The 23,827-nt window shown below is 50.3% G+C and overlaps 1 protein-coding gene across 5 annotated transcripts in view; it reads right to left on the bottom strand.

Moving 5' to 3' along the window:
- Positions 1-23,827, bottom strand: part of PTPRE (protein tyrosine phosphatase receptor type E) — a 169,409-nt gene that overhangs the window by 25,770 nt on the left and 119,812 nt on the right. For all 5 annotated transcript variants that reach the window (XM_049854853.1, XM_049854852.1, XM_049854854.1 and 2 more), the window contains 5 exons: positions 21,184-21,320; positions 12,598-12,688; positions 6,933-7,009; positions 6,064-6,100; positions 4,806-4,903 (listed from right to left, as the gene is read on the bottom strand). In XM_049854853.1, the coding sequence (XP_049710810.1) occupies positions 4,806-4,903; positions 6,064-6,100; positions 6,933-7,009; positions 12,598-12,688; positions 21,184-21,320 (440 nt within the window). The remainder of the gene's footprint in view (positions 1-4,805; positions 4,904-6,063; positions 6,101-6,932; positions 7,010-12,597; positions 12,689-21,183; positions 21,321-23,827) is intronic.

The raw sequence follows: 23,827 nt of genomic DNA, 5'->3' as shown, positions 1-23,827 counted from the left end.
CCACACATGTCAGAGTAGAACTGCGCTCCATAGGCTTTTCAATGGCTGATTTTCTGGAAGTAGATTGCCAAGCCTTTCTTCTGAGACACGTCTGCGTGGATTTAAACCTCCAAGCTTTCAGTTAGCAGCTGAGTGCATTTACTGTTTGCACCACCCTGGCTCCTGGCCCATAGTAAGTCCTTTATAAATATGGACTTCATAATGGAATGGAGACCCATTTAAGGGAACAACAACAACAACAAAAAGATCTGCTTAAGAAGCCCTAGAGAAATCTCTGGTATTTAATAAGGCTTCTAAACATGTGACTATTAATCCTAGAAACTGTCAATATGTGGTCAAGTCTCAAATATTAATAATCTTAAAAACAAGAAGCATCCTGGTTTCACCAGAGGCCAGCATCCCTGGGACAAACCTCCCATCCCTACATCCAGCTGTGGCTGATCTGCTCCTCACAGAGGCCTCTTAAGTGTACGGCGGAGCATCAGAGGCCTAGTAGGGCCTGGTTTGGGTGAGTCCCAACCCTCCTCAGGGCCTTGGCAACCCTATCCTGCTTGAAAGATGCTGGCACTAGGGACCTGAGGACCATGAGGTAGGGTGTTTCTAAGACAGAACAGACATCTCCCACCAAGCTGGCCCTTCCTTTCATTCTGTATGTCAACACCGTGTTCTTGCCCTCGTACAGAACATGCTAGAACAGTCTTCTAACTGCCCCCTCTACCCCCCACCTTCAACTTTGATTTCGTAGAGTGAGCTCAGCTCCTAAAGCACAGCTCATTGCTGGAAGCCCTCCAAGAGCCTCTGCCGCTGGCTCTCAGCTCCCAGGGCTCAGGCTTTATGGGTATTCTCTCTTTTTCTCTCTCTCCCTCTCTTGGCCGCCTTGTCTAAGCAGTGGGCACCTATCCCTCTCTCCACCTCAGATCATGAGACATGAGTGCTCTGCTTCCCAACATTTAGCCCAAGATGTTGAAGCCAGGGAGATGGACCACGAAAGAAGTGTAAGCAATTCCGAGAAAAGGAACTCGACTGAGAAACAGTTTCATCTAAAATGGTGGAAAGCAAACTGCAGAAGCCAGGCCGCCCTAAGTCACAGGAGTGGAAAGATCCCGTGGGAGGTTATGAGACAGGTCAGAGAGAAAACGAGAAGTAACATAGCAACAGGATGCAGAGGTGACCATGGGGTTCTCTGAATCCCACTGGTCTACATGGGACTCATTGTAGTTTGTATTTGGCGCTGGTCACAGGGGACCCTGTGGTCCCTTTGCCGTAGCAGGGTTCCCCCAGCATCTGCTCAGAGCACGGAGTTCTCCTCCACAGGCTCTCCAACGGAGGTATGACCGTTAATTCTAGAGTCCACGTGGCTGGGCTGTGTTGCCCCGTAGTTTGGTCAAACCCTAGTCTAGATGTTGTTGTGAAGCATTTACGTGGGATGAAAACAGATGGCCTTATGGAAAGCAGATGACCTTCTGATAACGTGGGTGGGCCTCATCCAGTCAGTTGAAGGCCTTAGGAGGAAAGTGAGTGTTTTCCAAGGGAGGATTCTGCTTCCAGGCCATAAACAGCCATTCCGCGGGAATTCCCCTTGTTCTCCCATTACCTGACCGATGGATCTTGGACTTGCCAGCCCCTGCAATGACATGACCCAATTTCTCAGAACTAAATCTCTCTGTCTAACGTATGTGTGTGCATTTAGATATGGTTGTTGTTGTTAGTCGCTGTAGCGTCACTTCTGACTCTTGGCGACCCCATGTGTACAGAGTCAAACTGCTCCCTAGAATATTCAATGGCTGTGACCTTTTGTGAGCAGATCACCAGGCCTGTCTTCTGAGGCACCTCTGGGTGGATTTGAACCACCAGCTTTCAGCTAGTAGTCAAGTGCTTAGCCATATGCACCACTCAGAGACTCTTCTCTCTCTCTGTACATACACACACACACACACACACACACACACACGCCTGTCTATATATTCACATACTCGTTGCTGTTGAGTCAGAATGTATAAATACATATACACATACATACACATGTGTGGTATGGTATACGTATAACATATTTATACTTATGTGTGGTATATGTGGAAACCCTAGTGGTGCAGTGGTTAAGTGCTACAGCTGCTAACCAAAAGGTCAGCAGTTCGAAACTTCCAGGTGCTCCTTGGAAACCCTACGGGGCAGTTCTACTCTGTCCTGTAGGGTCGCTATGAGTTGGAATCGACTCAATGGCAGTGGGTTTGGTTTTTGTTGGTTTATGGTATATGTACATAAGTATGTGTGTGTGTGTATGGAGCCCTGGTGGCGCAGCGGTTAAGAGCTCTGCTGCTAACCAAAAGGTCGGCAGTTGGAATCCACTAGCCACTCCTTGGAAACCCAATGGGGCAGTTCTACTTTGTCCTATAGGGTCTCTCTCTGTGAGTCAGAATCGCCTCGACAGCAATGGGTTTGGTTTTTTTTCTGTTTGTTTCTCTAGAGAACCCTGACTAAGACAGGAGGGTTAGGTCTCTGTGCCCGGGAACCCCCACTTCCCACCTCTACTCTCCTTCCGGTGACAGAGGGTGACAAGTCCTTGCACGGTGACAGGGGACGCCCTCCCCAGCCCTGTCCCAACTTCCTTGAAAACAAAACAAAAACCCTACCCTGCCCCCTACCGGAAATGGTGGTTAGAGGCCTTTTGCTGTGCTTTTCGGTGTGGAACTAATTAGTGATGGTGACCCTGTGGGGGCCAGAACTGCTCCTGGCCTGCCCTCCTGGGGGGCCCTGCCCCCACCTCACCACAGCAGCAGCCAAGAGCCACATGCTGGGCCTCTTTACATCCCTCCCCACCCCCAGCTGTGGTCACCACCTGAGGCCTGTCACTTCCATCTCAAATGCAGCCCCTCCCCAGGGTCCTGGCCAGAGCACCTGACTGCTGTTGGGAACGGGCTGGTACATCCATGTGGCTGAGTGGCCAAGGACAGAGGTGACGTGCAGCCTTCTCTGGGGCCCAGGCCTGGCCATGAGCTGTGCCTCCAACATGTCAAGCCCTATGCAGGGGCCGAGGAACAGACATCTCCCTCCATACCAGCCCTTCCCCTCATCTTGCGTGCCACACCGTGGTTTAAGCCCGCATGCTAGAATACACTAGAACATGCCAGAACATGCCAGAACATGCCAGAACAGTCTCCTAACTCCGCCTCACCACCAGCAAGTCTCCCTCAGCTCCTGGTTTCTCCTTCATGTTGTGGAGTGAGTTCATTCCTAAAGCACAGGCCCTGCTGACCCCCCCACCCTCCAGCTCAGTATCCAGCCCTCGGCATTCTGGCTCCAGCCCCCTGTTTTCTGCATTTCTCATCTCTCCTTCCTTCTGCCCAGGCTGGCGTCCCAGTCTGGCCCCAGAAATCCCTCACCACACCAGAAACGCACCACCTGCCCGGCCTCTTCCCTCCCTGGATCCCGCAGAAGCCCCTTCATCTCCCAAAAGAGCCTCCCCACCCCCTCCTAGCTCACCCTCCCAGACCACTGCCCAAGGACAGCTGCTCCAGAGGTGGACTCCTACTCCCCACTTCTTTGTACCTAGGAACTGCCCTCGGGCTGTGTTCCGGTCTGTTCTGTAGGGGCTGTGTCCCCTGAGCTAAAGCATGAAGGGTCCGAGGCAGGGAAATGCCTCTGGCCTTGGCACCCAAGTCTAGCCAGGCCTGTCCTGGCCTTCATGTGGCTGTGCCTGAGCCTAGAATGTTCATCCCTCCGGGCCCCCACTGCCCTGGTGCCTTTCTGCTATGATTTATATCACCTTCTGGTGTGTTCTAGGGAGTCCTGGTGGTGCAGAGGTTAAGAACTTGGCTGCCAACCACTGGCAGTTTGAATCTACCAGCCGCTCCTTGGAAACTCTATGGGGCAGTTCTACTCTGTCCTATAGGGTCGCTATGAATTGGAATCGACTTGACAGCAGCGGGTTTGGGTTTTTTTTTTGGTGTGTTCTACATTGATCTGCCTTCTGCTTTGTGTCTGCCCTTCCCAGTGGGACACACAGTCCACGAGAGGGCAGGGCCTGTGTACCCCCTTGCTGCCTGCACCCTGGCTGAGACCCTGTAGCTGGAACAGTGCCTCCAGCATGGCAGAGACTCAGGACCATTTGTTACATGGGAGTGAGTCCCTTCACCTGTCTTCTATGGAGGCGTCTATCCTTACAACCCACACGCAGTGCTTTTCGAGTCGGAAACCAGTAATTAAAAGTATTTGGAGGAAAATCAATATTCTCTCAAGAAACCTTGCTTGTCAAATGCATTTCTCTAATCTGAAGAAGAAGCGGTAAATAATTCCTGTGTAGTCTGAGGCCCACCACATTGCCACGCGCCCCCCCACCAACTCCATTGATCCAACCCCAGAGTTAGAGCTGGCTGGTGGGCCAGGACCACCCTCAGCTGAAAACAAGAAACTACTGCATTATTTTTATATCACAGACTAGAAGAGTGAGATATGAGGAACCCAGAGGATTTTTTTCAAGATAAAGACATTGTAAGTCACTGGGTGGAGCCCCGGTGGCGCAGTGGTTAAGAGCAACAGCTGCTAACCATTGGCACTTTGAATCTACCAGGTGCTCCTTGGAAACTCTATGGGGCAGTTCTACTCTGTTCTATAGGGTCGCTATGAGTCAGAATCGACTCCATGGCTATGGATTTGATTTCAGGCAAGCCACTGGGTATTGCTTTTATTTTCCTACAGTAATCAGAAGGGAGGGCAATAGAAAAAGGAAGTGGTCAGAACGCCCCTTCCCTTGCTTGCAACAGCACTGAAAGGAAATGGCTTCATGAGTCAGAAGGGGGCAGGCTCACCTCTTTCCTCTCTTTCAGGTTAGTCAACATGACAATGGTTGCCGATTTTTGTTCCCAGATCATCCTCCAAAAGTCATTCACTGTTTCCTGTTTAGGTCCTGCACAGAGAGGATACTCCCTAAGTCAGAATACATGCAGAGAAGTCTGGGGCCCAGCCCTGCCACCCTGGCAGCTGGCCCCTGGCCCCTGGGATGGCTGTTCTCCTCCTTCTCCCAGGCACAAAAGGGATGATGGACTGTGACATTTCCTGCCCCGCTCAATTCCAGCAAGCATAGAGGCTGGAGGGACCAGTGGTTCCAAGCTGCTGCCCTCCCGCACTTACCCTGGAGCTGAAGAATCGAATCCAGTTTGGGGTATTACAGTCAGAGGGAATAAAGGGTTATTCAGAAGGGAGTTTCCAAAGCTAGGTGTCAACCTGTTTGTGGCCACTGTGGGTGCTTGTTAAACTTCAGGAGACCAGGCTCCACTCCACCAGTGCTGAATCAGGACAGGTGTATATGTGTGTGTGTGTGTGTGTGTGTGTGTGTGCATGTGTGTGTGTGTTTGTGCGTATGTGTGAGACAGAGCTGTAGGCATTCCCATTTTCAGGATTTTGCTCTTCACATCCACCACAGAGCAAAAGCATTTCACCTGTCCTGCCACCTCTGAACACAACGTTTCTTTAAAGCACTTATGGGCCACTGGTGGCCTGTGTCTGTCTGTCTGTCTGTCTACACACATGTATGAATGCACCTCTGGCATGTCTGCTGACCCCTACTTATCCATGGCATTGGTGCCCCCGCCCTGGATTCTGTCTGCCCTGAGCACAGGGAGAAGCATGTCCTCCAAGCCCCCTGGTCTTCTGAAGCCCTGTTTGCAGGGTGGACTTCATCATCGCACGTTATAGCCCTTCTCCAACTCTAATGCATGAACGAATGCCCTGGGGATGCTTCTTATGATGGAGGCTCTGCTTCAGCAGTCTGGGGTGGGCCTGAGAACCTGCATGCCTGACCAGCCCCAGGGGATGCTGAGGCTCCTGCCCCATGGACCCCTGCTGAGTAGCAAGGCTCCTTGAGATGCACAACACCTTTGAATTCCTCCTGCTTAGAGACACCAACTTCAATCAGCAGTAATCAAGCAATGCGTACAGAGCTGAGAGCGCTTATACAAAAGAACCCGTACAGAGCCTCAGGATTGGGAGTATCAGAGATGGCGAGAATGGCCATCCACGTCATTTTACCAAAGGAATGTTCAGAAATTAATTGAATATCAAGCTTACCTTGAGCAGCTATGAATTTATTCTTTTCTTTGTACCCCTAGAGAAACAAAATCAGATTTAGAATTTTTTCAGGATTATCTTCGCTGAAAGAAAAAAAAATTATATTAGAAGAGTAATCCATATTCATTATCATTATGGAGAATTTGGAAAACACAGAAAAAAGTGAAAGAAAAAACTCGCCAGTAATTTTAGAAATAACAAATGCTATTTTAGTCTGCTCTCTCTAATCTTTTTCTGCGGACTCCTTCCCAGACACACAGACATTTACATATTTTTAATTGGGTTCATATGCACAAACGCTTTCATATCCTATTTTTAATGAGGATTCTCTAATTTATATTCACTAATCCTTTAAAGAGGAAACCCTGGTGGCGTAGTGGTTAAGTGCTACGGCTGCTAACCAAAGGGTCAGCAGTTCGAACCCGCCAGGCGCTCCTTGGAAACCCTATGGGGCAGTTCTACACTGTCCTATAGGGTAGCCATGAGTCAGAATCGACTTGATGGCACTGGGTTTTTTGTTTGGAATCCTTTAAAGTTCAATTAAAATGAATCCTTAGTTCTCCATTGCAGATGGTCTTACCATCATTTGTTTAGCTGGCTCTCTCCGCCTTACTTTGTCAGTCATATAAACAATGCTGTGATGAACATCTTTGTGTGTTCTTGGAGATAAATCCCTAGATGCAGATGCTAGTGTGAAAGGCCTGAGCGCTTTCCATGCTCTTAGTGCTTGAGACCAAACTGCCCAGGAAGGATATGACAATTTCTACTCCTGGCTCCAGAAAAGAAAGTGCTACTGGTTGGAGCATATAAGCCATACCCAAAAGGTGTGTGGTTCATGCTGAACAAAGGAACGCAAAACTGGGACTTACGTCTATGTACGAAGCATTAACATAGTCTGAACCAGGAATTCCATCCACTTGGCTCAAAATCACCCGGGAATGATCATCTGGGGAAAAAAGAGTCCACAGTGTCAGGCTAAGTGACTCACACCTGCTCTGTAGTTCATCTAAAGCATCAAGCCCTGCGAGGACTTGACTGCCTGTGTAAGCGGTCATGGTCACGGTCACGGTCATGGTCATGGTCACAGTCATGGTCATGGTCATGGTCACGGGGGTAGAGACATTCTGGTAAAGCATCCCCATCTAGAGGCGGAGCATCGGTCTTTATTGACCACTGTGTCTTGGCTTCAGGATAGGACCAGGCCCCAAAGAGGTGCTTTGTAAAGCCGGTTGAATGGACAACAAAGGTAAGAAGCTTGGTGTCTAGCAGTGGGGGCTGCTGTCATCACAGAGAAAAGCAGAGTGAGCTGGAACTCCTATAGTTCGATGGCTGTATTTTCTGAACCCTAAATGGGGCTCCGATGCTGGCACGTGTAAGTGCACTTTGGAGGGCCTCAGACAGAAGGACCAGGGTCAATGTACTACCCCAGGCTTCCCAGGGAAATGTCTAGCATGGCTCTGGGGACAGGTGGGCATTGGCGTTTGATGTTAGTGGGCTTGGGATCCACCCCCTACAGTTGACCTCTAGAGCTGCAAGGAAAGCTGGGCTCAGCCTGGAAGGTTCCGGCCTGCTGCAGGGACAGTTCTCCCGGGGCGGGGGGGTGGGGAGGGTGGACCAGAAAGTCCTCTGTGTGTGAGTGAACTATTTGTGTGACCGTGTCTGAATTGTGTGAATGTGTGTGTTTCATGAGTGTGAGTATGAGAGCAGGTGAGTGAGTGTGTTAGTGTGCATTTGTTTAGTATGAGTGTGTGAACTGTGTGCATGTATGTATATGTGTTTACAAGTGTGTGAGCATGTGTATGTATGAGTGTGAGCGTGTGTATTAGAGAGTATGTGTGAGTATGCATTTATAAGTGTTAAAATGAGTGTGTGAGTGTGTGAATGTGTGTAAGCATGTGTGGGGGTGAGTTCATGAGTGTGTGTGTCTGTGAACGAGTATGTGTGCATGTGAATGTGACTAAGAGTGGGTGAATATGTGTGTGAGTGAGTGTATTTGTGTGAGTGTGTGTGTATGTGAGTGTGCGAGAGTGTGCATTTGTGAGTGTGTGTGAACATATTCTGGGCAGCTTCCGGCCAGACCACATTATGGCCTTTGTGGACCTCTTTCCCCATAAAAAACATTAAACTTCTGTTTTACAACTGTGTTGGTACAAAGAGGACTATAATCCAGGCTGATTTATACATATACTTTTTGATTTTACAAGAAATTAAAGCATGTTCATGGTCCTGGCCCTGTGCCCCCTGTGCTGACAAAGAAGTGGGCTCACCTTCCCGAGGTTAGAATAAGAGAGGACCATGCAGGTCCGGCCCTGGCCCCAGACGGAGCGCAGCCACATCGGGGGTCATTTCTGCTGACCCAGCACGGAGCCTGGCACACAGTCGGTGCTTAGTACGTATTTACTGAATTCATTATTAATCACCATGTCCTCGTCCCTGCTTCCCCCAGCTCTTGGTCCCCACAGAGGGTATGTTTGTGGTGGGAAGCCCTGGCAAAGACCCTGAAACACACGTAATTGACCTCACATTTACCAGAGAAGCTTCTGGGGGCTCCTGAGCAGGCGGCCTCAGCCAGTTGTTTTCTGGACGTGGTCTTGCTGGACCAGATCTACCCTAGAGAGGGAGATCCAGCAGAGCTCCCTGGGACAGCCACGGCACAACAGGGCCTTCAGGGGTCAGATGCCAGACTCACAGCCCGGGGGACTGGCCTCAGACCCCCTGTTCATCCCCCCACCCCCAGTTCAGGGCTGAGAACACGAGGAGGCAGTAATCACTTTTGCTGAGCACGTACAAAGCTGGTTGAAAATAATTTGAGATAATTTGCACTTTGAGGACAGCTATAGAAAAGCAGAGGGCAAAAAATAGCCTTCTAGTTGGATTTAGAATCTTGTCATCTCTAAGAGCTTCCTGCTTCTTCTCAAAAGTCACACTTCACTTGTAAAATGTTATTTCCTAAAATGACCAGCCTTGGCACTTTTCCAGAAAAGAGGGCATTTTCTTGCCCCCACCGGGGGTCCGTCCACAGGCAGAAGTCCAGTCCCCCAGATACCGCGAGGGTCTGGGTCCCTGTGCTCAGAGCTCCCCCAGCTGCATGCACAGCTGCGCTCCAGAGCTCCAGCGCATCCTGTGGGTCTCTGCCCTCAGCGTGGGGAGTGTCCGGGGCTGTGCGGGGTGGGGCTCTCCCTCCTTGCATGAACGCAGGGGCTCTCACCCCCTGGGATGGGGCAGCACCTTGGACCCCAGGAGTAGGCTCAAGCACCCCCTGCACAAAGCCCCCATAGTCCAGTCCCCCTCTGCTGGGTGACTATTCAATTTAATCCAAGCCACCCCTCGCTTGGCCTTGCCTCTCCTGACACCAGGCGGCAGATGACCCTAGCCGGTCACAGCCAGGGTGCAGCCCACGTCCTGAGTGCCAACACCGCCCTCTATAAATGTCTCCCACAGCCACAGCCCAGCCCAGCCTGGCAGGTCCCCAAACCCTGTGGTGCCCACACGGCCATGCCCCCGGTGCATCCCTGCTCAGTAGGGAGGGGCTAGCCAAGACCTCTGTCTGGGGCTGGGGAGGTAGAAACGCTTGTTGGGAATCACAGTACAGTTCCATTCGTGGAATAAAGGTCCATTTGTTTCCCTGGCCTGATGTATAGGACATAGCTGGGAAAAGATTTGCTGGTGGTAGGGCTGTCCATAAGGAGCCCTGGTAGCACACGCATTAAGCACTTGGCTGTTAACCAAAAGGTTGGCAGTTCGAAACCACTCAGCAGTTCCATGAGAGAAAGACTTGGCAATCTGCCCCCATAAGGATTAAGCCAAAACCAAACCTATTGCCACTGAGTTGATTCCGACTCCTAGCAACCCTACAGGACAGAGTAGAACAGTCCCAGAGGGCTTCTAAGGCTGTAATCTTTTCAGAAGGAGACTGCCACATCTTTCTCCTGTGGAGTGGCTGGTGGGTTCGAACCTCCGACCTTTCAGTTAGCAGCTGAGCACTTAACCAGTGAACCACCAGAGCTCTTTAATTCTCATTAACCAAACCAAATCCCTTGCTGTGGAGCCAATTCCGGCATAGTGACCCTAAAGGACAGAGTAGAACTGCCCCATAGGGTCTCCAAGGCTATAATCTTTACAGAAGCAGACTGCCACATCTTTCTCCCACAGAGTGGCTGGTGGGTTCCAACTGCTGACCTTTTGGTTAGCAGCCGAGTGCTTAACCACTGTGACACCAGGGCTCCTTCTGTGAAGATCACAGCATAGAAAGCTCTATGGGGCTGTCACATGGGGTTGCTATGAGTCAGAATTGAGTCGAAGGCGCCCAACAACAGTGCGACCTATTACATTTCATCTGGGAGGGGAGTGTAGGTCGTTCCTATACCAGGCCATTGATTCTGCCACACTGAGGTCCCACTGAAACCAAAACCTGTCGCTGCCCAGTCAATTCCAACTCACAGCGCCCCTATAGGACCGAGTAGAACTGCCCCATCGGGTTTCCAAGGAGAGGGGTGGTCTTTTTGGTTAGCAGCAGAACTCTTAACCACTATTCCACCAGGGCTCTGAGGTTCCAACGAAAGAGTAAATACTTTTAATTAGCAATGTAAATACCCCTTTTGAGTGATAGAGGACTTAGTGATTAAGAGAGAAAATGCAGGTAAAACAACAACAAAAACCATACCAAAATGTGCTGTGGAGCCATTCGGACTCATGTCGACCCTGGAGGACAGAGTAGAACTGCCCCGTAGGGTTTCCAAGGAGCGCCTGGTGGATCTGAACTGCCGACATTTTTGGTTAGCAGCGGAGCTCTTAACCACTGCGCCACCAGGGTTTCCAATGCAGGTAAAAACCAAAAAACCAAACCCAGTGCCGTCGAGTCGATTCCGACTCATAGGCCCTAGCAAATGCTTGGAGCTGAGTCAGCCCTCAACGCATACTTACATGCAAATCAATGAATAAATCAAAGTAATTAATTAAACACACAGATTAATTAAACTAATAACTGATACTAATTTCCTAATATCTTGGTTTTTACTGAACATGTTATCTCAGTGACCTCTGCCTTCTTCTCTCGTGGTCCTTCCGTCCTTGCAGGTGTCCAAGCCACACAAGCTGCCTCATCCCTCAGCTCCTGCATCCAATCCAGCAGCAAATCCTGGGGACTTTCTCTTCCCTGTGTGTCCAGAAGCCAACCACTGCTCCAAACCGCACTCCTAGCTCAGCTGGGCCATCACAGTGCCCTCCTGGCTGGTCTCCCCGAGCCAGTCTTGTCTCCCACAAGTGAAAGGCCACTGAACTCACTTCTCCAGTTTTAATAGGATCACAGGCTCACAGCGGGTTTTGTAAAAGCCACATATAAATATGCCCTGGAGGACGGGGGGAGAATTGTTGCCATGAATTGCTGACCATACACTGACCATACACATTGACGGACCGCAGCCCCTTTTGAACACGGGCAGAGGGGCTCAGTTCTAACCCTAAAAACGCAGCCAGGAGCAAATGTGCTGAAGCCTGTTTCTCTGTGAAACACTGCCTGAGGGGGGACGCCCTGGAAAGAAAGAGGGACCTGAGGGTCAGGGGTCAGACCTGAGCTTGGAGGAGGCAGGGTCCCCAGAAGGGAGGGGATCTTGGGGTCAGGAGTCAGACCTGAACCTGGAGGAGCCCTGTGGGGCTGTATCCTATTAGCCCCTTGGCAGGGCCCAGGCTGGGCAGTGATGTACCATGCTCCTGGGCTGGGTCTTACAAAGGGTCCAGGGTGCCCGCGGGGCTTGTCCTGGCGCTGAGGCCGATGTGAAGGGTGGCCCCAGCAGGTCACCCAGGTGGCCCTGGCACAGATCTGCCCCACAGGTCCTGCTCTCTGCCCCCTCTGCACCCCACCACCCTGGGCCACTTTTGCTGTCAATCAGGTTGATTCTAAGCCTTCCACAAAGCTGTTGAATTCCTCCAGGTCTGTATTCTATCACTTCTATCCTGGTTCAGGAGCCCTGGTGGCACAGTGGTTAGGAGCTCGGCTGCTAACCAAAAGGTGGGCAGTTCGAATCTACCAGCTGCTCCTGGGAAACCCTATGGGGCAGTTCTACTCTGTCCTATAGGGTTGCTCTGAGTTGGAATTGACTTGATGGCAATGGGTTTAGTGTTTTTTTTTTTTTTTTTTAATGCTGCCCAGGGTTTCAGAGGCTCTGGGGCTTCACTGTTTGTGGCCAAGAGCACCGAGCCCACGGGAGGAGCGCTGCCAGGCCTGATCCCACAAGATGGACTCTGCCTGCTGGCACATCCCTGCCCAACCCCACCCACCTGGCCACTAGACTGCCCAGGCCTCAGCAGCGAGGACAAGCTGAGCTGCCAGGAGCAATGCAGGCTGCCCATGCCCTGGGCAGGAAGACCACCCTGGAGACCCAGGTGCCAATGCTGAGCAGCGATGCTGATGCAGGGGCCCCACCCCTGAGCGCCCAGGACCCTTATGCTCACTGTGCAGACACAGTCACAGGAAGCTGCAAGGCAAGGCCCGCTTAGACCCAACTCCCTGATCACGTAAAACAGTAAAAATCTTACTGGGAAGGATGTTGGGATATCTGTTTTTTTCTCGGTTTTCTTCTTTATTCGCCAGTTCAAAAGTTCCTTGTATGTGTCCAGATGGTAATGACTAGAAGAGAATGAAGAGTCAGCATGAAACTTGATGAACTCTAACGCTGTGCTTCTATCAGCTTCCCTGCCTAGGGCAGATCAGCACAGCAAGTCTCTGGACAAACTGCCTTTGTCCGCCCAACTCTGCTTTGGACCCTGCTCCAGGCCCAGGGCACAGGAACAAAGGAGACACCAGCCCCGTGTCCCTCTGTGCTCTTTGTCTATGGGACCAACATATATGTGGACAAGGTGACAGTCTCCATGAGCTGGGCCCTGAGCTGCACAAATCAGGGACCTGCCTGTGCACCCCACCATACCCTTGGGCCCACAGGTTCTAGCCTAGAGCAGGTGCATACCAAGATGGATGGACGGACCAAGACAGAACTCTGGACAGAGATGGGGGAGCAAGAAGGTGGGTGGGGAGGTGTTAAAAGGGGGTGCTGTGACTTCTGCATCCATCTGCAGGATGAGAGAACGATCCAGGCAAGGTAGAAGGAAACTTAGATTTGATCCTAACCCTCCTTAGGACACAAGGCATGCTCTGTGAACCACAGCATGTTGAAAATGTGGGTGCCCAGGCCCTGCCCTGGACCTGCTGAACCAGCCTGTGCATCTTACCAAGATGCCCAGGTAAGTGTGTGCACACCGGGCTTTGTTGAGTACTGCCCTAATCCCCTCTTCAGTCTAGAAGAGGAAGCTGAGGTGTGAGGCCCGTAACCCCGGATCCACCCCGCAGGGCGGGAGCTCAGAGTCCTGGCTTCCAGCTCTTTCCAGCACCTGGAGCTGCATCTGACTGTGGCTGTCCTCCGCTGCCCTCCTCAATATGCTCAGTGATAGGACCCCTCCCTGCTCAGGAGAGCCCTTTGCCACTCACAGAGAGAAGAGCCTGTGAACCCCCAAATCATGCCCTTGAACATGAGCCCGACCACTGGCTGGGCCCAGGGGCCACTGGGTGTCAAGTAGTAAGCAGTTATTTTTATCGATGTGCCAGGCTCTGTGTGATGAGCAGGCCATCTGCTCTGGCCTTCACAGCATGTCTAATAGATGACCCTAGGATCACCCTATTTTCTAAGGAAGGAAACAGGAACCCAAAGGGGCGGCAGACTTGTCCTGGGTCACCTTTGCAAGCGTGGGAAAATCTAGGCTTCTGTGAGTCCCTCTGTCACAGGAGCTCAGGACAGGGCTCACAGCACAGCCCCATCACAAATCCGCCCTGTGCCCAGCTTTGCCCACCCTTTGGGTCCTGCTCACCTGACCTGCCACCACAGGGTGCCCAGACCTGCCCTCCCAGGGCCCAGAGCTTCTCCACTGCAGACTCAGCCTCTGCTGGCCTGGTACTCACCGCGGCTGCAGCCCACCCTCTTCCCATGGAACATGAGGGCGCAGGCAGAGCTCTGCCAGGTGGGGCTGAGGGAGCAGCCTGGCCAGAGCCTCACCTGGCTGACCGTGGTGCTGGCCCCATGCCCACCTCCAGTACCGGCTCTGCCTCAGTCCTGCATTCTGCTTCAGCACTGTTGTAACATGACCTTCTTGACCTAGCCTAAGGAGTCCCTGGATGGCACAAACTTGGCTGCTAACCAGAAGGTTGGCTGTTCAAACTCATCCCGAGGTGCCTCCAAAGAAAGGCCTGGCGATCTGCTTCCGGAAGGTCACAGCCATTGAAAACCCTATGGAGCAGTCCTACTCCGCACACACGGGGCCACCGTAAGTCAGCATCGATTCAGAGGTGTCTGGTTTGGTTTTGACTTAACCTAAATGTTCTATCTGTGGTAAAATTTTAGAGCCTTCTTTTTTTTGAGCCCAGCACTGAACATAAAAAATGAGAAGCTCCGTCTTTTCGGGAGACGAGGCTGTGGTGGTGGGGTGGGTGGAGGAGTGGCCTTGGGGTCTGAATTGAGGAGAGGGACCTGGCCCTGACTCCCTGGCTGCTGGGCCCCCTGCAGCTGCCCAGGACTGGAGGCGGGGCAGTGACCCCCGATCCCTGGGCTGCACAGACGGTCAACTGAGGTCAGGGAGGCAGGGCCTCTGTCAAGCACATGGACTGACCGCTGCCTGTTCTGGGCCTGGTGCTTTCTTGACTGTCAGTCTGCCCTGCCCAGGGACCCCAAACCTCTGAGGTGCTCAGAAGGCACAGTGGAAATGAGGTACATACACCTGGGAGGGGGCCGGCCCTGCAGGGCCTCCATTGAGCCTTGCCTGGAGTAACTGGAGGACAAATGTCTTGAGATTGACTTAAATGGGCTGAGGAGGGTTGGTTTGGTGGTTCGAAGTGAGACTTCATTTTAATGGGTGCAGCACCCCCTTCCACAGTACTGGGATGAGGGGGGAGGTGTGGGCGGTTGTGCGGGAATCCACGCTGCTTCCAGCAAGCTGCGAGGGCCGCTCTGTTGTTTACTGGCTGGGTCCCCTCCTGCTGAACACCCCCTGGGCATTTCTAGACACCTATGATTGATTGGGTCAAAGGAGCCTTGGTGGTGTGAACCGAAAGGTTGGCGGTTCAAACCTCCCAGGCACTCCTCGGAAGAAAGACTTACTGATCTGCTGCTGCCTTAAAGATTACAGCCTAGGAAACCCTACTGGGTAGTTCTACTCTGTAACATGGGGTAGCTATGAGTCAGAATCCACTCAACAGCAGTGGGTTTGGTTTCGTGTTGAAATAAACCTGTTGAGAGCCTCCCTTCCTAGCAGGGCCCTCGCCCACTGAGATTTAGTCTAGTTTCGCTTCTCCTGTTGCTGGTGGAGTGGAGACTGCAGAGAGCCCACATTGGCGGGCGTCATCCTGACGCCGGCAGCCCCCGAGGGCACTGTGCGCAGACACAGGGCTCCCTCACACATCTCCCTCATTTACATGACTGGACAGCCCATGGTGAAATGCAGGCAAGCAGAGGCCCTCAGGGCTGGTCAGGGGCAGGCCTGGGATGTGCACTCAGGGAGGAGACTCCAGCACTCACGCCACGGCCGTCCAGTGTGCAGTTCCAGCACCAAACCCTTCTGTCCACACCAGTTCTCCTCAGCTGTGGATGGCGACACACAGCTCTTCAAACTCATCTGGCCTGACCACTTTGAGGCTCGTCTGTCCTCCGGTCAGGGCTCCTGGGTAAGGTGCTCAGGGCAGTCAGCAGGTGAGGATAGAGAAAGAAGAGGCGCGAGAACCACACCCAAGGATGTCCACTGAGGAAGCAGGGTGGGCTGGTCCTGGCAGCCTCCACTAGCACCTGGAGGGGGGGTGCCACTCAAGTGGGGTGCTGGGAGGGGCCTCACTTCATAGAGGAGAAAACTGGGGTGCAGAGTGACAAGCAGGTACCCAGGGTCCCCCGAGCCAGGGCCAGGCTCCACCCTCTTGACTCTGAGTTCACTGTTCTCGCCCCTACCCATAACCCCACCCTGTCAGTGGGCAGGGAGGCCTTGGATGGTCACCAGAGAAGATAGCTCAATGGTAGGGTTGGGACGGGGTCGGGGGATGAGTGAGGCACTCACCGGGGTGCAAAATTTATGATAACATTTTTAAGCTAAGTATATATATATATCTCGCTGTTGTGTGCCGTTGAGTCGATTCCAACTCATAGCAACCCCATAGGACAGAGTAGAACTGCCCTATAGGGCTTCCAAGGAGCAACTGGTGGATTCGAACTGCTGACCGTTTGGTTAGCAGCCCGAGATCTTAACCACTTCGCCACCAGGGGTCCATAAATACATGTTTGTTTTTATTTTTACAATTTCTACATGTACAATTCACTGACATTGATTATATTCTTCAAGCTGTACAGCCATTCTCACTCCTTTTCTGAGTTGTTCCTCCCTCATTAACATAAACTCACTGCCCCCTAAGCTTCCTACCTAACCTTTTGAGTTGTCAGTTTGATCCCACATAGATGGTTCTTTAAAAAAGCACAATGCTCAAGGCAGACATTGTTTACTAGTTAAGCAAAGTAATATTTTAAAAAGTCAAAACTAATGAAAAAAAAAAAAATCCATGATGACCAAAATATCAAACTTGTAAATAAGGACAGAATCCATAACAATATCGTGACAAGCTGTATTAGAGCCCGAGGCAGCAGGAAAAATCAGGGGTACTGATCCTGTTTTATGTACCACTTTGCTATTTTGTTTGTCATGGGTTGTTTGCATTATTATTTTTTAAATAACTCCCATTGGCCTTACCCCCGGCCCCTGGTAACCTCTAGTGTAATTCTGCGCCTATACATCTGCCTGTTGTAGGTATTTCATGCAAGTGAGGTCAAACAATATTTGCTCTTTAATGGCTAACTTTCACTCAGCACGGTGTTTTCCAGGCTCATCTATGTGGTACCGTGTATCAGGACTTCATTTCTCTTTATGGCTGAATAATACTGAATTGTATATATATACCGCATTTTGTTGACCCATTCATCTGTTGATGGGCACTGGGCTGTTCCCGCCTTTTAGCTATTGTGAATAGCACTGCAATGAACATCGGTGTACAAGTCTCTGTTTCAATCCTTGCTTCCAGCTCTTCTGGGTAAATACCAAGGAGTGAGATTGCTGGGTCATATGGTATTTCTATTTTTAACCTTTTGAGGATTTCACTAATTTTGGTATTTTTAAATGTTATAATAAGAGCAATTTAACCTTTTTTTCCACTAAGTTTTTGGGTGCCCCTTAAACTTTGCACTCCAGGCAAGTGCGTGACCTGCCTCACGCTGGCTGGCCGGCCCCACCTGTGAGGTTTCCCTCACCTCTGTGATGTTGCAGAGCCAGCAAGTCTGGCTCAGAGCCCTGTACCAGCAAGCCCGCCCCCTACACGGAGACACAAAGAACAAGGGAAAACAGCGCCAGAGGGGCGGGAGCGCTTCCAGCCACACTTTTGGGTGGTCATTGTGAAAATGGAGAATTCAGACTTCCGTAGTCAGGCTGAGAGATTGCAAAACAGAACTGCATGGAGCGCTCTCTGTATGACCTAACCTTTCAACAAAAAGGGAACCCATTTGGAAACAACAAAAAGGAAGAAACATAAAGGCAGATTGAGGCTTGTGCTAAAAAATAACCAAAATGCAATTTAAATGTGCTATCATCTTTCCGTGCCTACAGGTGCTTCCGTGTGAAAAGCCACGTGTCCATGGCCAGACCCTCACCTTCTTTAAAACCCACTGCCATTGGCTCGATTCCAACTCAAAGCAACTGCACAGGATGGAGCAGAAGTGCCCCATAGGGTTTCCAAGGCTGGACTCTTTATGGAAACAGACTGCCACATCTTTTTCCCACGGAGCCACTGGTGGGTTCAAATTGCCAACGTCTCGGTTAGCAGCTGAGCACTTTAACCACCGTGCCACCAAGGCACCTTTCGCAGTCTTTAGGTGTGCTAATCACACAGGCATTGCTGCTGAAGAGGTCTAAGACAGGCACCGACTCCATCCTCACTTCACAGATGATGACACGGGGTTCAGAGGGGTGAACTGAAGTACCCAGGCTTGGGGCAGGAAGCAGAGCCTGGCAAAGGCCAGTTCTCCGGCCAGAAACCCTGTCCTCCTTCAAGCTCCACACTCAGCAAGTGGCAAAAAGACGGAGATGTGGGAAGCAAAACTCCAACAGCATTCCATGAAAGGCTAAACACAATGAGGTCTCTCCATGCATAAGGGAGCGTTACTCAGCCATAAAGAGAAAAAGAGTTCTCATACATGCTGCGACATGTGTGAACCTTGAACACATTATGCTGAATGAAATAAGTCAGGCATAAAAGAACAAATACTGTACGATCCCATGTCATGGATTGAATTATGCGCCCCCCCAAAATGTGTTATCAGTTGGGCTGGGCCCTGATTCCCGGTATTGTGTGCTTTTCCTATATGTTGTAAGTCCTGCCTCTATGATGTTAATGAGGGAGAATGGGCAGCAGTTGTGTTAGTGAGGCAGGACTCAATCTATAAGACTGGATTGTGTCTTGAGGCAATCTCTTGAGATATAAAAGAGAGAAGCGAGCAGAGAAACAGGGGGACCTCATACCACCTGGGGTCCCTGCACCTGAGAAGCTCCTTGACCAGGGGAAGATTGACGACAAGGACCTACTTCCAGAGACAACAGAGAGAGAAAGCCTTCCCCCGGAGCTGACACCTTGAATTCGGGCTTTTAGCCTACTTTACCGTGAGGAAATAAATTTCTCTTTGTTAAAGCCATCCACTGGTGGTATTTCTGTTATGGCAGCACTAGATGACAAAGACATCCCATTTACATGAAATAAGCAAATATAGAGAAGCCGAAGCGTGTTAGTAGTTAGCAGGGGAAAGGGGAAGTTATTGCTTAGGGAGCCCCAAGTTTATGTTAGTGGCGGTGGAAAAATTCAGAAATGGACACCATTTCATGGCTGGACACCATGAATGATGTAATCAATGCCACTGAATTCTGCATGTAAAAATTACTAAACACAAAAGCAAAAACAAAACACTATCCTCAATAAGCCCTGGACAGCAGATAGGAGACCACTCTCTTTCCACATATATACATAGATAAATTTTTATCTGATGTCCTGTGAATTGTAAATCTGTTATATGTAAAAAACCCGTTGCCATCGAGTCGATCCTGAGTCATAGTGACCCTATAGGACAGAGTAGAACTGCCTTGTAGGGTTTCCAAGGAGTGGCTGGTGGATTTGAATGGCAAACTTTTTGGTTAGCAGCCTGAACTCTTAACCACTTTGCCACCAGGGCTCCGTTATATGTATGTTTTTGTTGTTGTTAGGTGCCGTCAAGTTGGTTCCGACTCACAGCGACCCTATGCACAATAGAACGAAACGCTGCCCGGTCCTGAGCCCATCCTTACAATCGTTGTTATGCTTGAGCTCATTGTTGCAGCCACTGTGTCAATCCATCTCATTGAGGGTCTTCCTCTTTTCTCCTGACCCTGTACTTTGCCAAGCATGATGTCCTTCTCCAGAGACTGATCCCTCCTGACAACATGTCAAAAGTATGTAAGACGCAGTCTCGCCATCCTTGCTTCTAAGGAGCATTCTGGTTGTACTTCTTCCAAGAAAGATTTGTTCGTTCTTCTGGCAGTCCATGGTATATTCAATATTCTTTGCCAACACCACAATTCAAAGGCATCAATTCTTCTTTGGTCTTCCTTATTCATTGTCCAGCTTTCACATGCATATGATGTGATTGAAAATACCATGGCTTGGGTCAGGCGCACCTTAGTTATGTGGAATGACATCAAGGACATCATACAGGAAGAAAGCGAGAGGTCATTGAAAAGAGAGGAAAGAAAGAAAACACCAAGATGGATATTGGAGGAGGCTCTGAAACTTGCTCTCAAACGTTGAGCAGCTAAAGCAAAAGGAAGAATTGATGAAGTAAAAGAAGTTAACAGAAGATTTCAAAGGGTGGCTCAAGAAGACAAAGTACTATAACGACATGTGCAAAGAGCTGGAGATGGAAAACCAAAAGAGAAGAAAACACTCGGCGTTTCTCAAGCTGAAATAACTGAAGAAAAAATTCAAGCCTCGAGTTGCAGTAGTAAAGGATTCTATGAGGAAAATATTAGATGATGCAGGAAGCATCAAAAGAAGATGGAAGGAATACACAGAATCACTATACCAAAAAGAATTAGTTGATGTTCAACCATTTCAAGAGGTGGCATATGATCAGGAACCGATGGTACTGAAGGAAGAAGTCCAAGCTGCTCTGAAGGCGTTCAGGAAAAACAAGGCTCCAGGAATTGATGGAATATCAATTGAGATGTTTCAACAAACGGATGCAGCACTGGAGGTGCTCACTCGTCTATGCCAAGAAATATGGAAGACAGCTTCCTGGCCGTTATATGTATTAAAAAAATGTACTTATAATACATATAACAGACTCATACACACAGATAACAGATTCACAATTCACCGGACATCCACATGGGGAGGTGTCATTAGTGTACATTTGTATATTTGGTGACATTTTTGGTGAGAGTGAAGAGACTCAGGTTGGTAGTAGGGGAGCACACCGGTTGGCTAGATCTGTGCTATCAGCTGCTCCATCGCTCAAGTGAGGGCAGAACCACCACAGAGCAGCAGGGTGAAAGCTAGTGAGGCCTCGTGCTTATACCATGTTGAGCAGACATCAAGCTGCTGTCCACCCAGTGCTGTGGTCCCTCCAGGCCACCCACACGACTGGTCTATGGATGCCGGGATGGGGGTGCAGAGGAGGAATGACCCCCCCCCACTCCAGTTAGGTCCCCAGGAACCCATCGGAGGAAGTTTGGGGGCTCCATTGCTCTCTGCCTGGGGGTTCACAATGCACTTTGCCCCTTCTCCACACTGTCTAGAGGACTGTGTTCCCGTCACATCCATTTCAGAACATGGCCTCACAGTGTGTCCCCGAGAAACTGACTCAACTGGGGGCTCAGGAAGGGGCACTCGGCAGATACCAGGCCTCCTCGGACTCCCGCTTTGGGACGTTGAGGCAACTGAGGCAGGGTTCTGAGTCTCTGGGATGAGCTATCATGGACTTTGTATTTGGCAGGTCCCCCCACGACAACACAGGGGTCCCCCACACTCACGTTAAACTCCTCACGGAAGCGCTTGCAGTCGTCGGCCGAGCGCACACGGATCTCCTCCTCCAGGTGGCCCACGGGGATGGGGAAGTACTTCTTGGGCCCCGAGGGGGACCTGCTCAGCAGCATCACTCTCTGCTGCTCTGTGGACCAGAGACATGGGGGCCGCTTAGCCACATTGCCAGGTGAGTGACTCATGAACCAGAATGACATTCCAGAAGAAATGACATGCTGCAGTGAGGGACACTCGGGTCAAATATGCAGCCCGGAGCTAAACAGCTGGGAGCAGCTGAGTCCTGATCCCCACCTCTCGTGATGCACCTAGCCACAGGTGTCCTCTGACCTATGCTGCCTGCTTTCACCAACCCCAGTCTCCTTATCTGCCCACCCTGCTCTCCGTCCCTCCACCTGCCCCTTCCAGAGATAAGTGAAGGCAGCTACAAGCACCAGCACAGGCTTCCAGTTTTGGAAATAGAAAGCCCAGAACCAAACCCATTCCTGTTGAGATGATTCCGACTCATTGTGGCAACCCTATAAGAACAGAGGGTTTCCAAGGAGTGGCTGATGGATTCGAACTGCCAACCTGTTGGTTGGCAGCCAAGCCCTTAACCACTGTGCCACCTTGGAAATAGAGAAGAGCTAATGATATGTGGGTTCTCTGGGTGGCACAAACTGTTAAGCACTTGACTGCTAGCTGAAAGGTTGGTGGTTCAAACCCACCCAGAGATGCCTTGGAAGAAAGTCATGGTGATCTGCTTCCAAAAGGTCATGGTCACAGACTGAGAACCCTATACAGCCCAGGTCTACTCTGCATACATGGGGTCACCATGAGTCAGAATCAACTCGACAGCAACTAATGACAACAACAATTACAGTGGGTATCCCTGGTTAACACGCTCAGCTGCCAACTGGAAGGTTGGAGGTTCGAGTCTACCCAAAAATGCCTTGGAAGAAAGGTCTGGCAGTTTATTTTCAAATAATCAGCCATTGAAAACCTATGGAGGGGGCACAGTTGTGGAAACTTCTTAGATATAATCCAACACCTCACAGACTGAGCTACTGGGCCTGAAGGCTAAGGGCCATAGTCTTGGGGGGCATTTAGGTCAAGTGGCACACCACAGTTCACAAAGATAATGTTCTACAGCCTAGTTTGGTGAGTAGCATTTGGGATCTTAAAAAAGCTTGTGAGTGACCATCTAAGACATAACTATTGGTCTCTTCCTGCCTGCAGCAAAGGGGAATGAAGAGAACTGAAGACTCAAGGAAGCAGTTAGTTCAAAGGACTAATGGTCCACGTGAACTGCAACCTCCTCTAACCTGAGACGAGAAGAGCTAGATGGTGCCCAGCTACCATTAGTGACCACTCTGATCAGGAACACGATAGAAAGTTCTGGTTAGAGTGGGTAAAAAATGTAGAACAAAATGTAAATTCATAAAAAGACCAGACTTACTGGTCCGATAGAGGCTGGAGGAACCTCTGAGATTACTGCCCTAAGAGACAACCTTCTAACTTGGAACTGAAACTACTCCTGGAGGGCACCTTTCAGCCAAATAATAGATTGCCATATGAAATAAACAATAACACCCGTGAGGTATGTGCTCTTAGGACAATCAACTACATGAGACCAAAAGGGCAACATTTGCCCAAAAGCAAAGATGAGAAGGCAGGGAGGGGCAGAGGAACCAGACGAATGGAAACGGGGAGCCCAGGGTGGAAACGGGGAGAGTGCTGACACATTGTGGGGACTGCAACCAACCTCATGGAAAAACTTGTGTGTGAATTACTGAATGGAAAACTAATTGGCTGTGTAAAATTTCACCTAAAGCACAATAAAATGTTAAAAAAAAAAAAAAGACTATTATTCAGCAACAACAACAAAAAAGATCTATTTTACTTCTCTGTGAGAAAGCAGTGTTGCTGCACTGTTTCCCTCAGGACCTTCTCCACAGTCTGGTCCAGATTAGCTTAAAATTATTTGGACAATCAAAAGGAAAGAAAAGAAAAGAAACCCTATGGAGCAGTTCTGCTGTGGCACACACGGGGTCACCATACGTCAGAGCCCACTCCTCAGTAACTGACTTCATCACAGGTTTCCAGGAGACCTTCGTGGCTCAGTGGTTAAGAGCTACATCTGCTAACCAAAAGGTTGGCAGTTCAAACCCACCAGGCGCTCCTTGGAAACTCTATGAGGCAGTTCTGCTCTGTCCTATAGGGTTGCTATGAGTCGGAATCAACTCGATGGCAGTGGGTTTTTGGGTTTCGGTGAAAGCTCGAAGCAGACTAAGGATCAGTTAGGATGCAAGTCCCCCTCAGGTCACTAAGATCCACTGAGCTCCCAGAAAATAAAGAGAAGCTGTCCTTGTTCGGGAGTGGGTGCAGGTGCTGAAAAGGAGAAGGATGGGGCTCCAAGGGTGTCCCTGGACAAACTGCTTCCACAATGTCAGGCTGAGAGACAAGAAGCAAAGACCCAGCATGTATCTTCTTCCTGGGCAAGAAGCTGATGTCCTCGACAAGGTCAAGGTGCCCACGTTGCTGTCACACCTGCAGACAGGCGTACTCCCACCTGCTGGGTCTGCTAACTGAAAGATTGGAGGTTCAAGTCTACCCAGAAGTGCCTTGGAAGAAAGGCCTGGCAATCTATTTCCAAAT

Source organism: Elephas maximus, chromosome 16 (genome assembly GCF_024166365.1).
Source record: "Elephas maximus indicus isolate mEleMax1 chromosome 16, mEleMax1 primary haplotype, whole genome shotgun sequence".
NCBI lineage: Eukaryota > Metazoa > Chordata > Mammalia > Proboscidea > Elephantidae > Elephas > Elephas maximus.
This window is presented reverse-complemented; position numbering and strand designations above follow the sequence as displayed.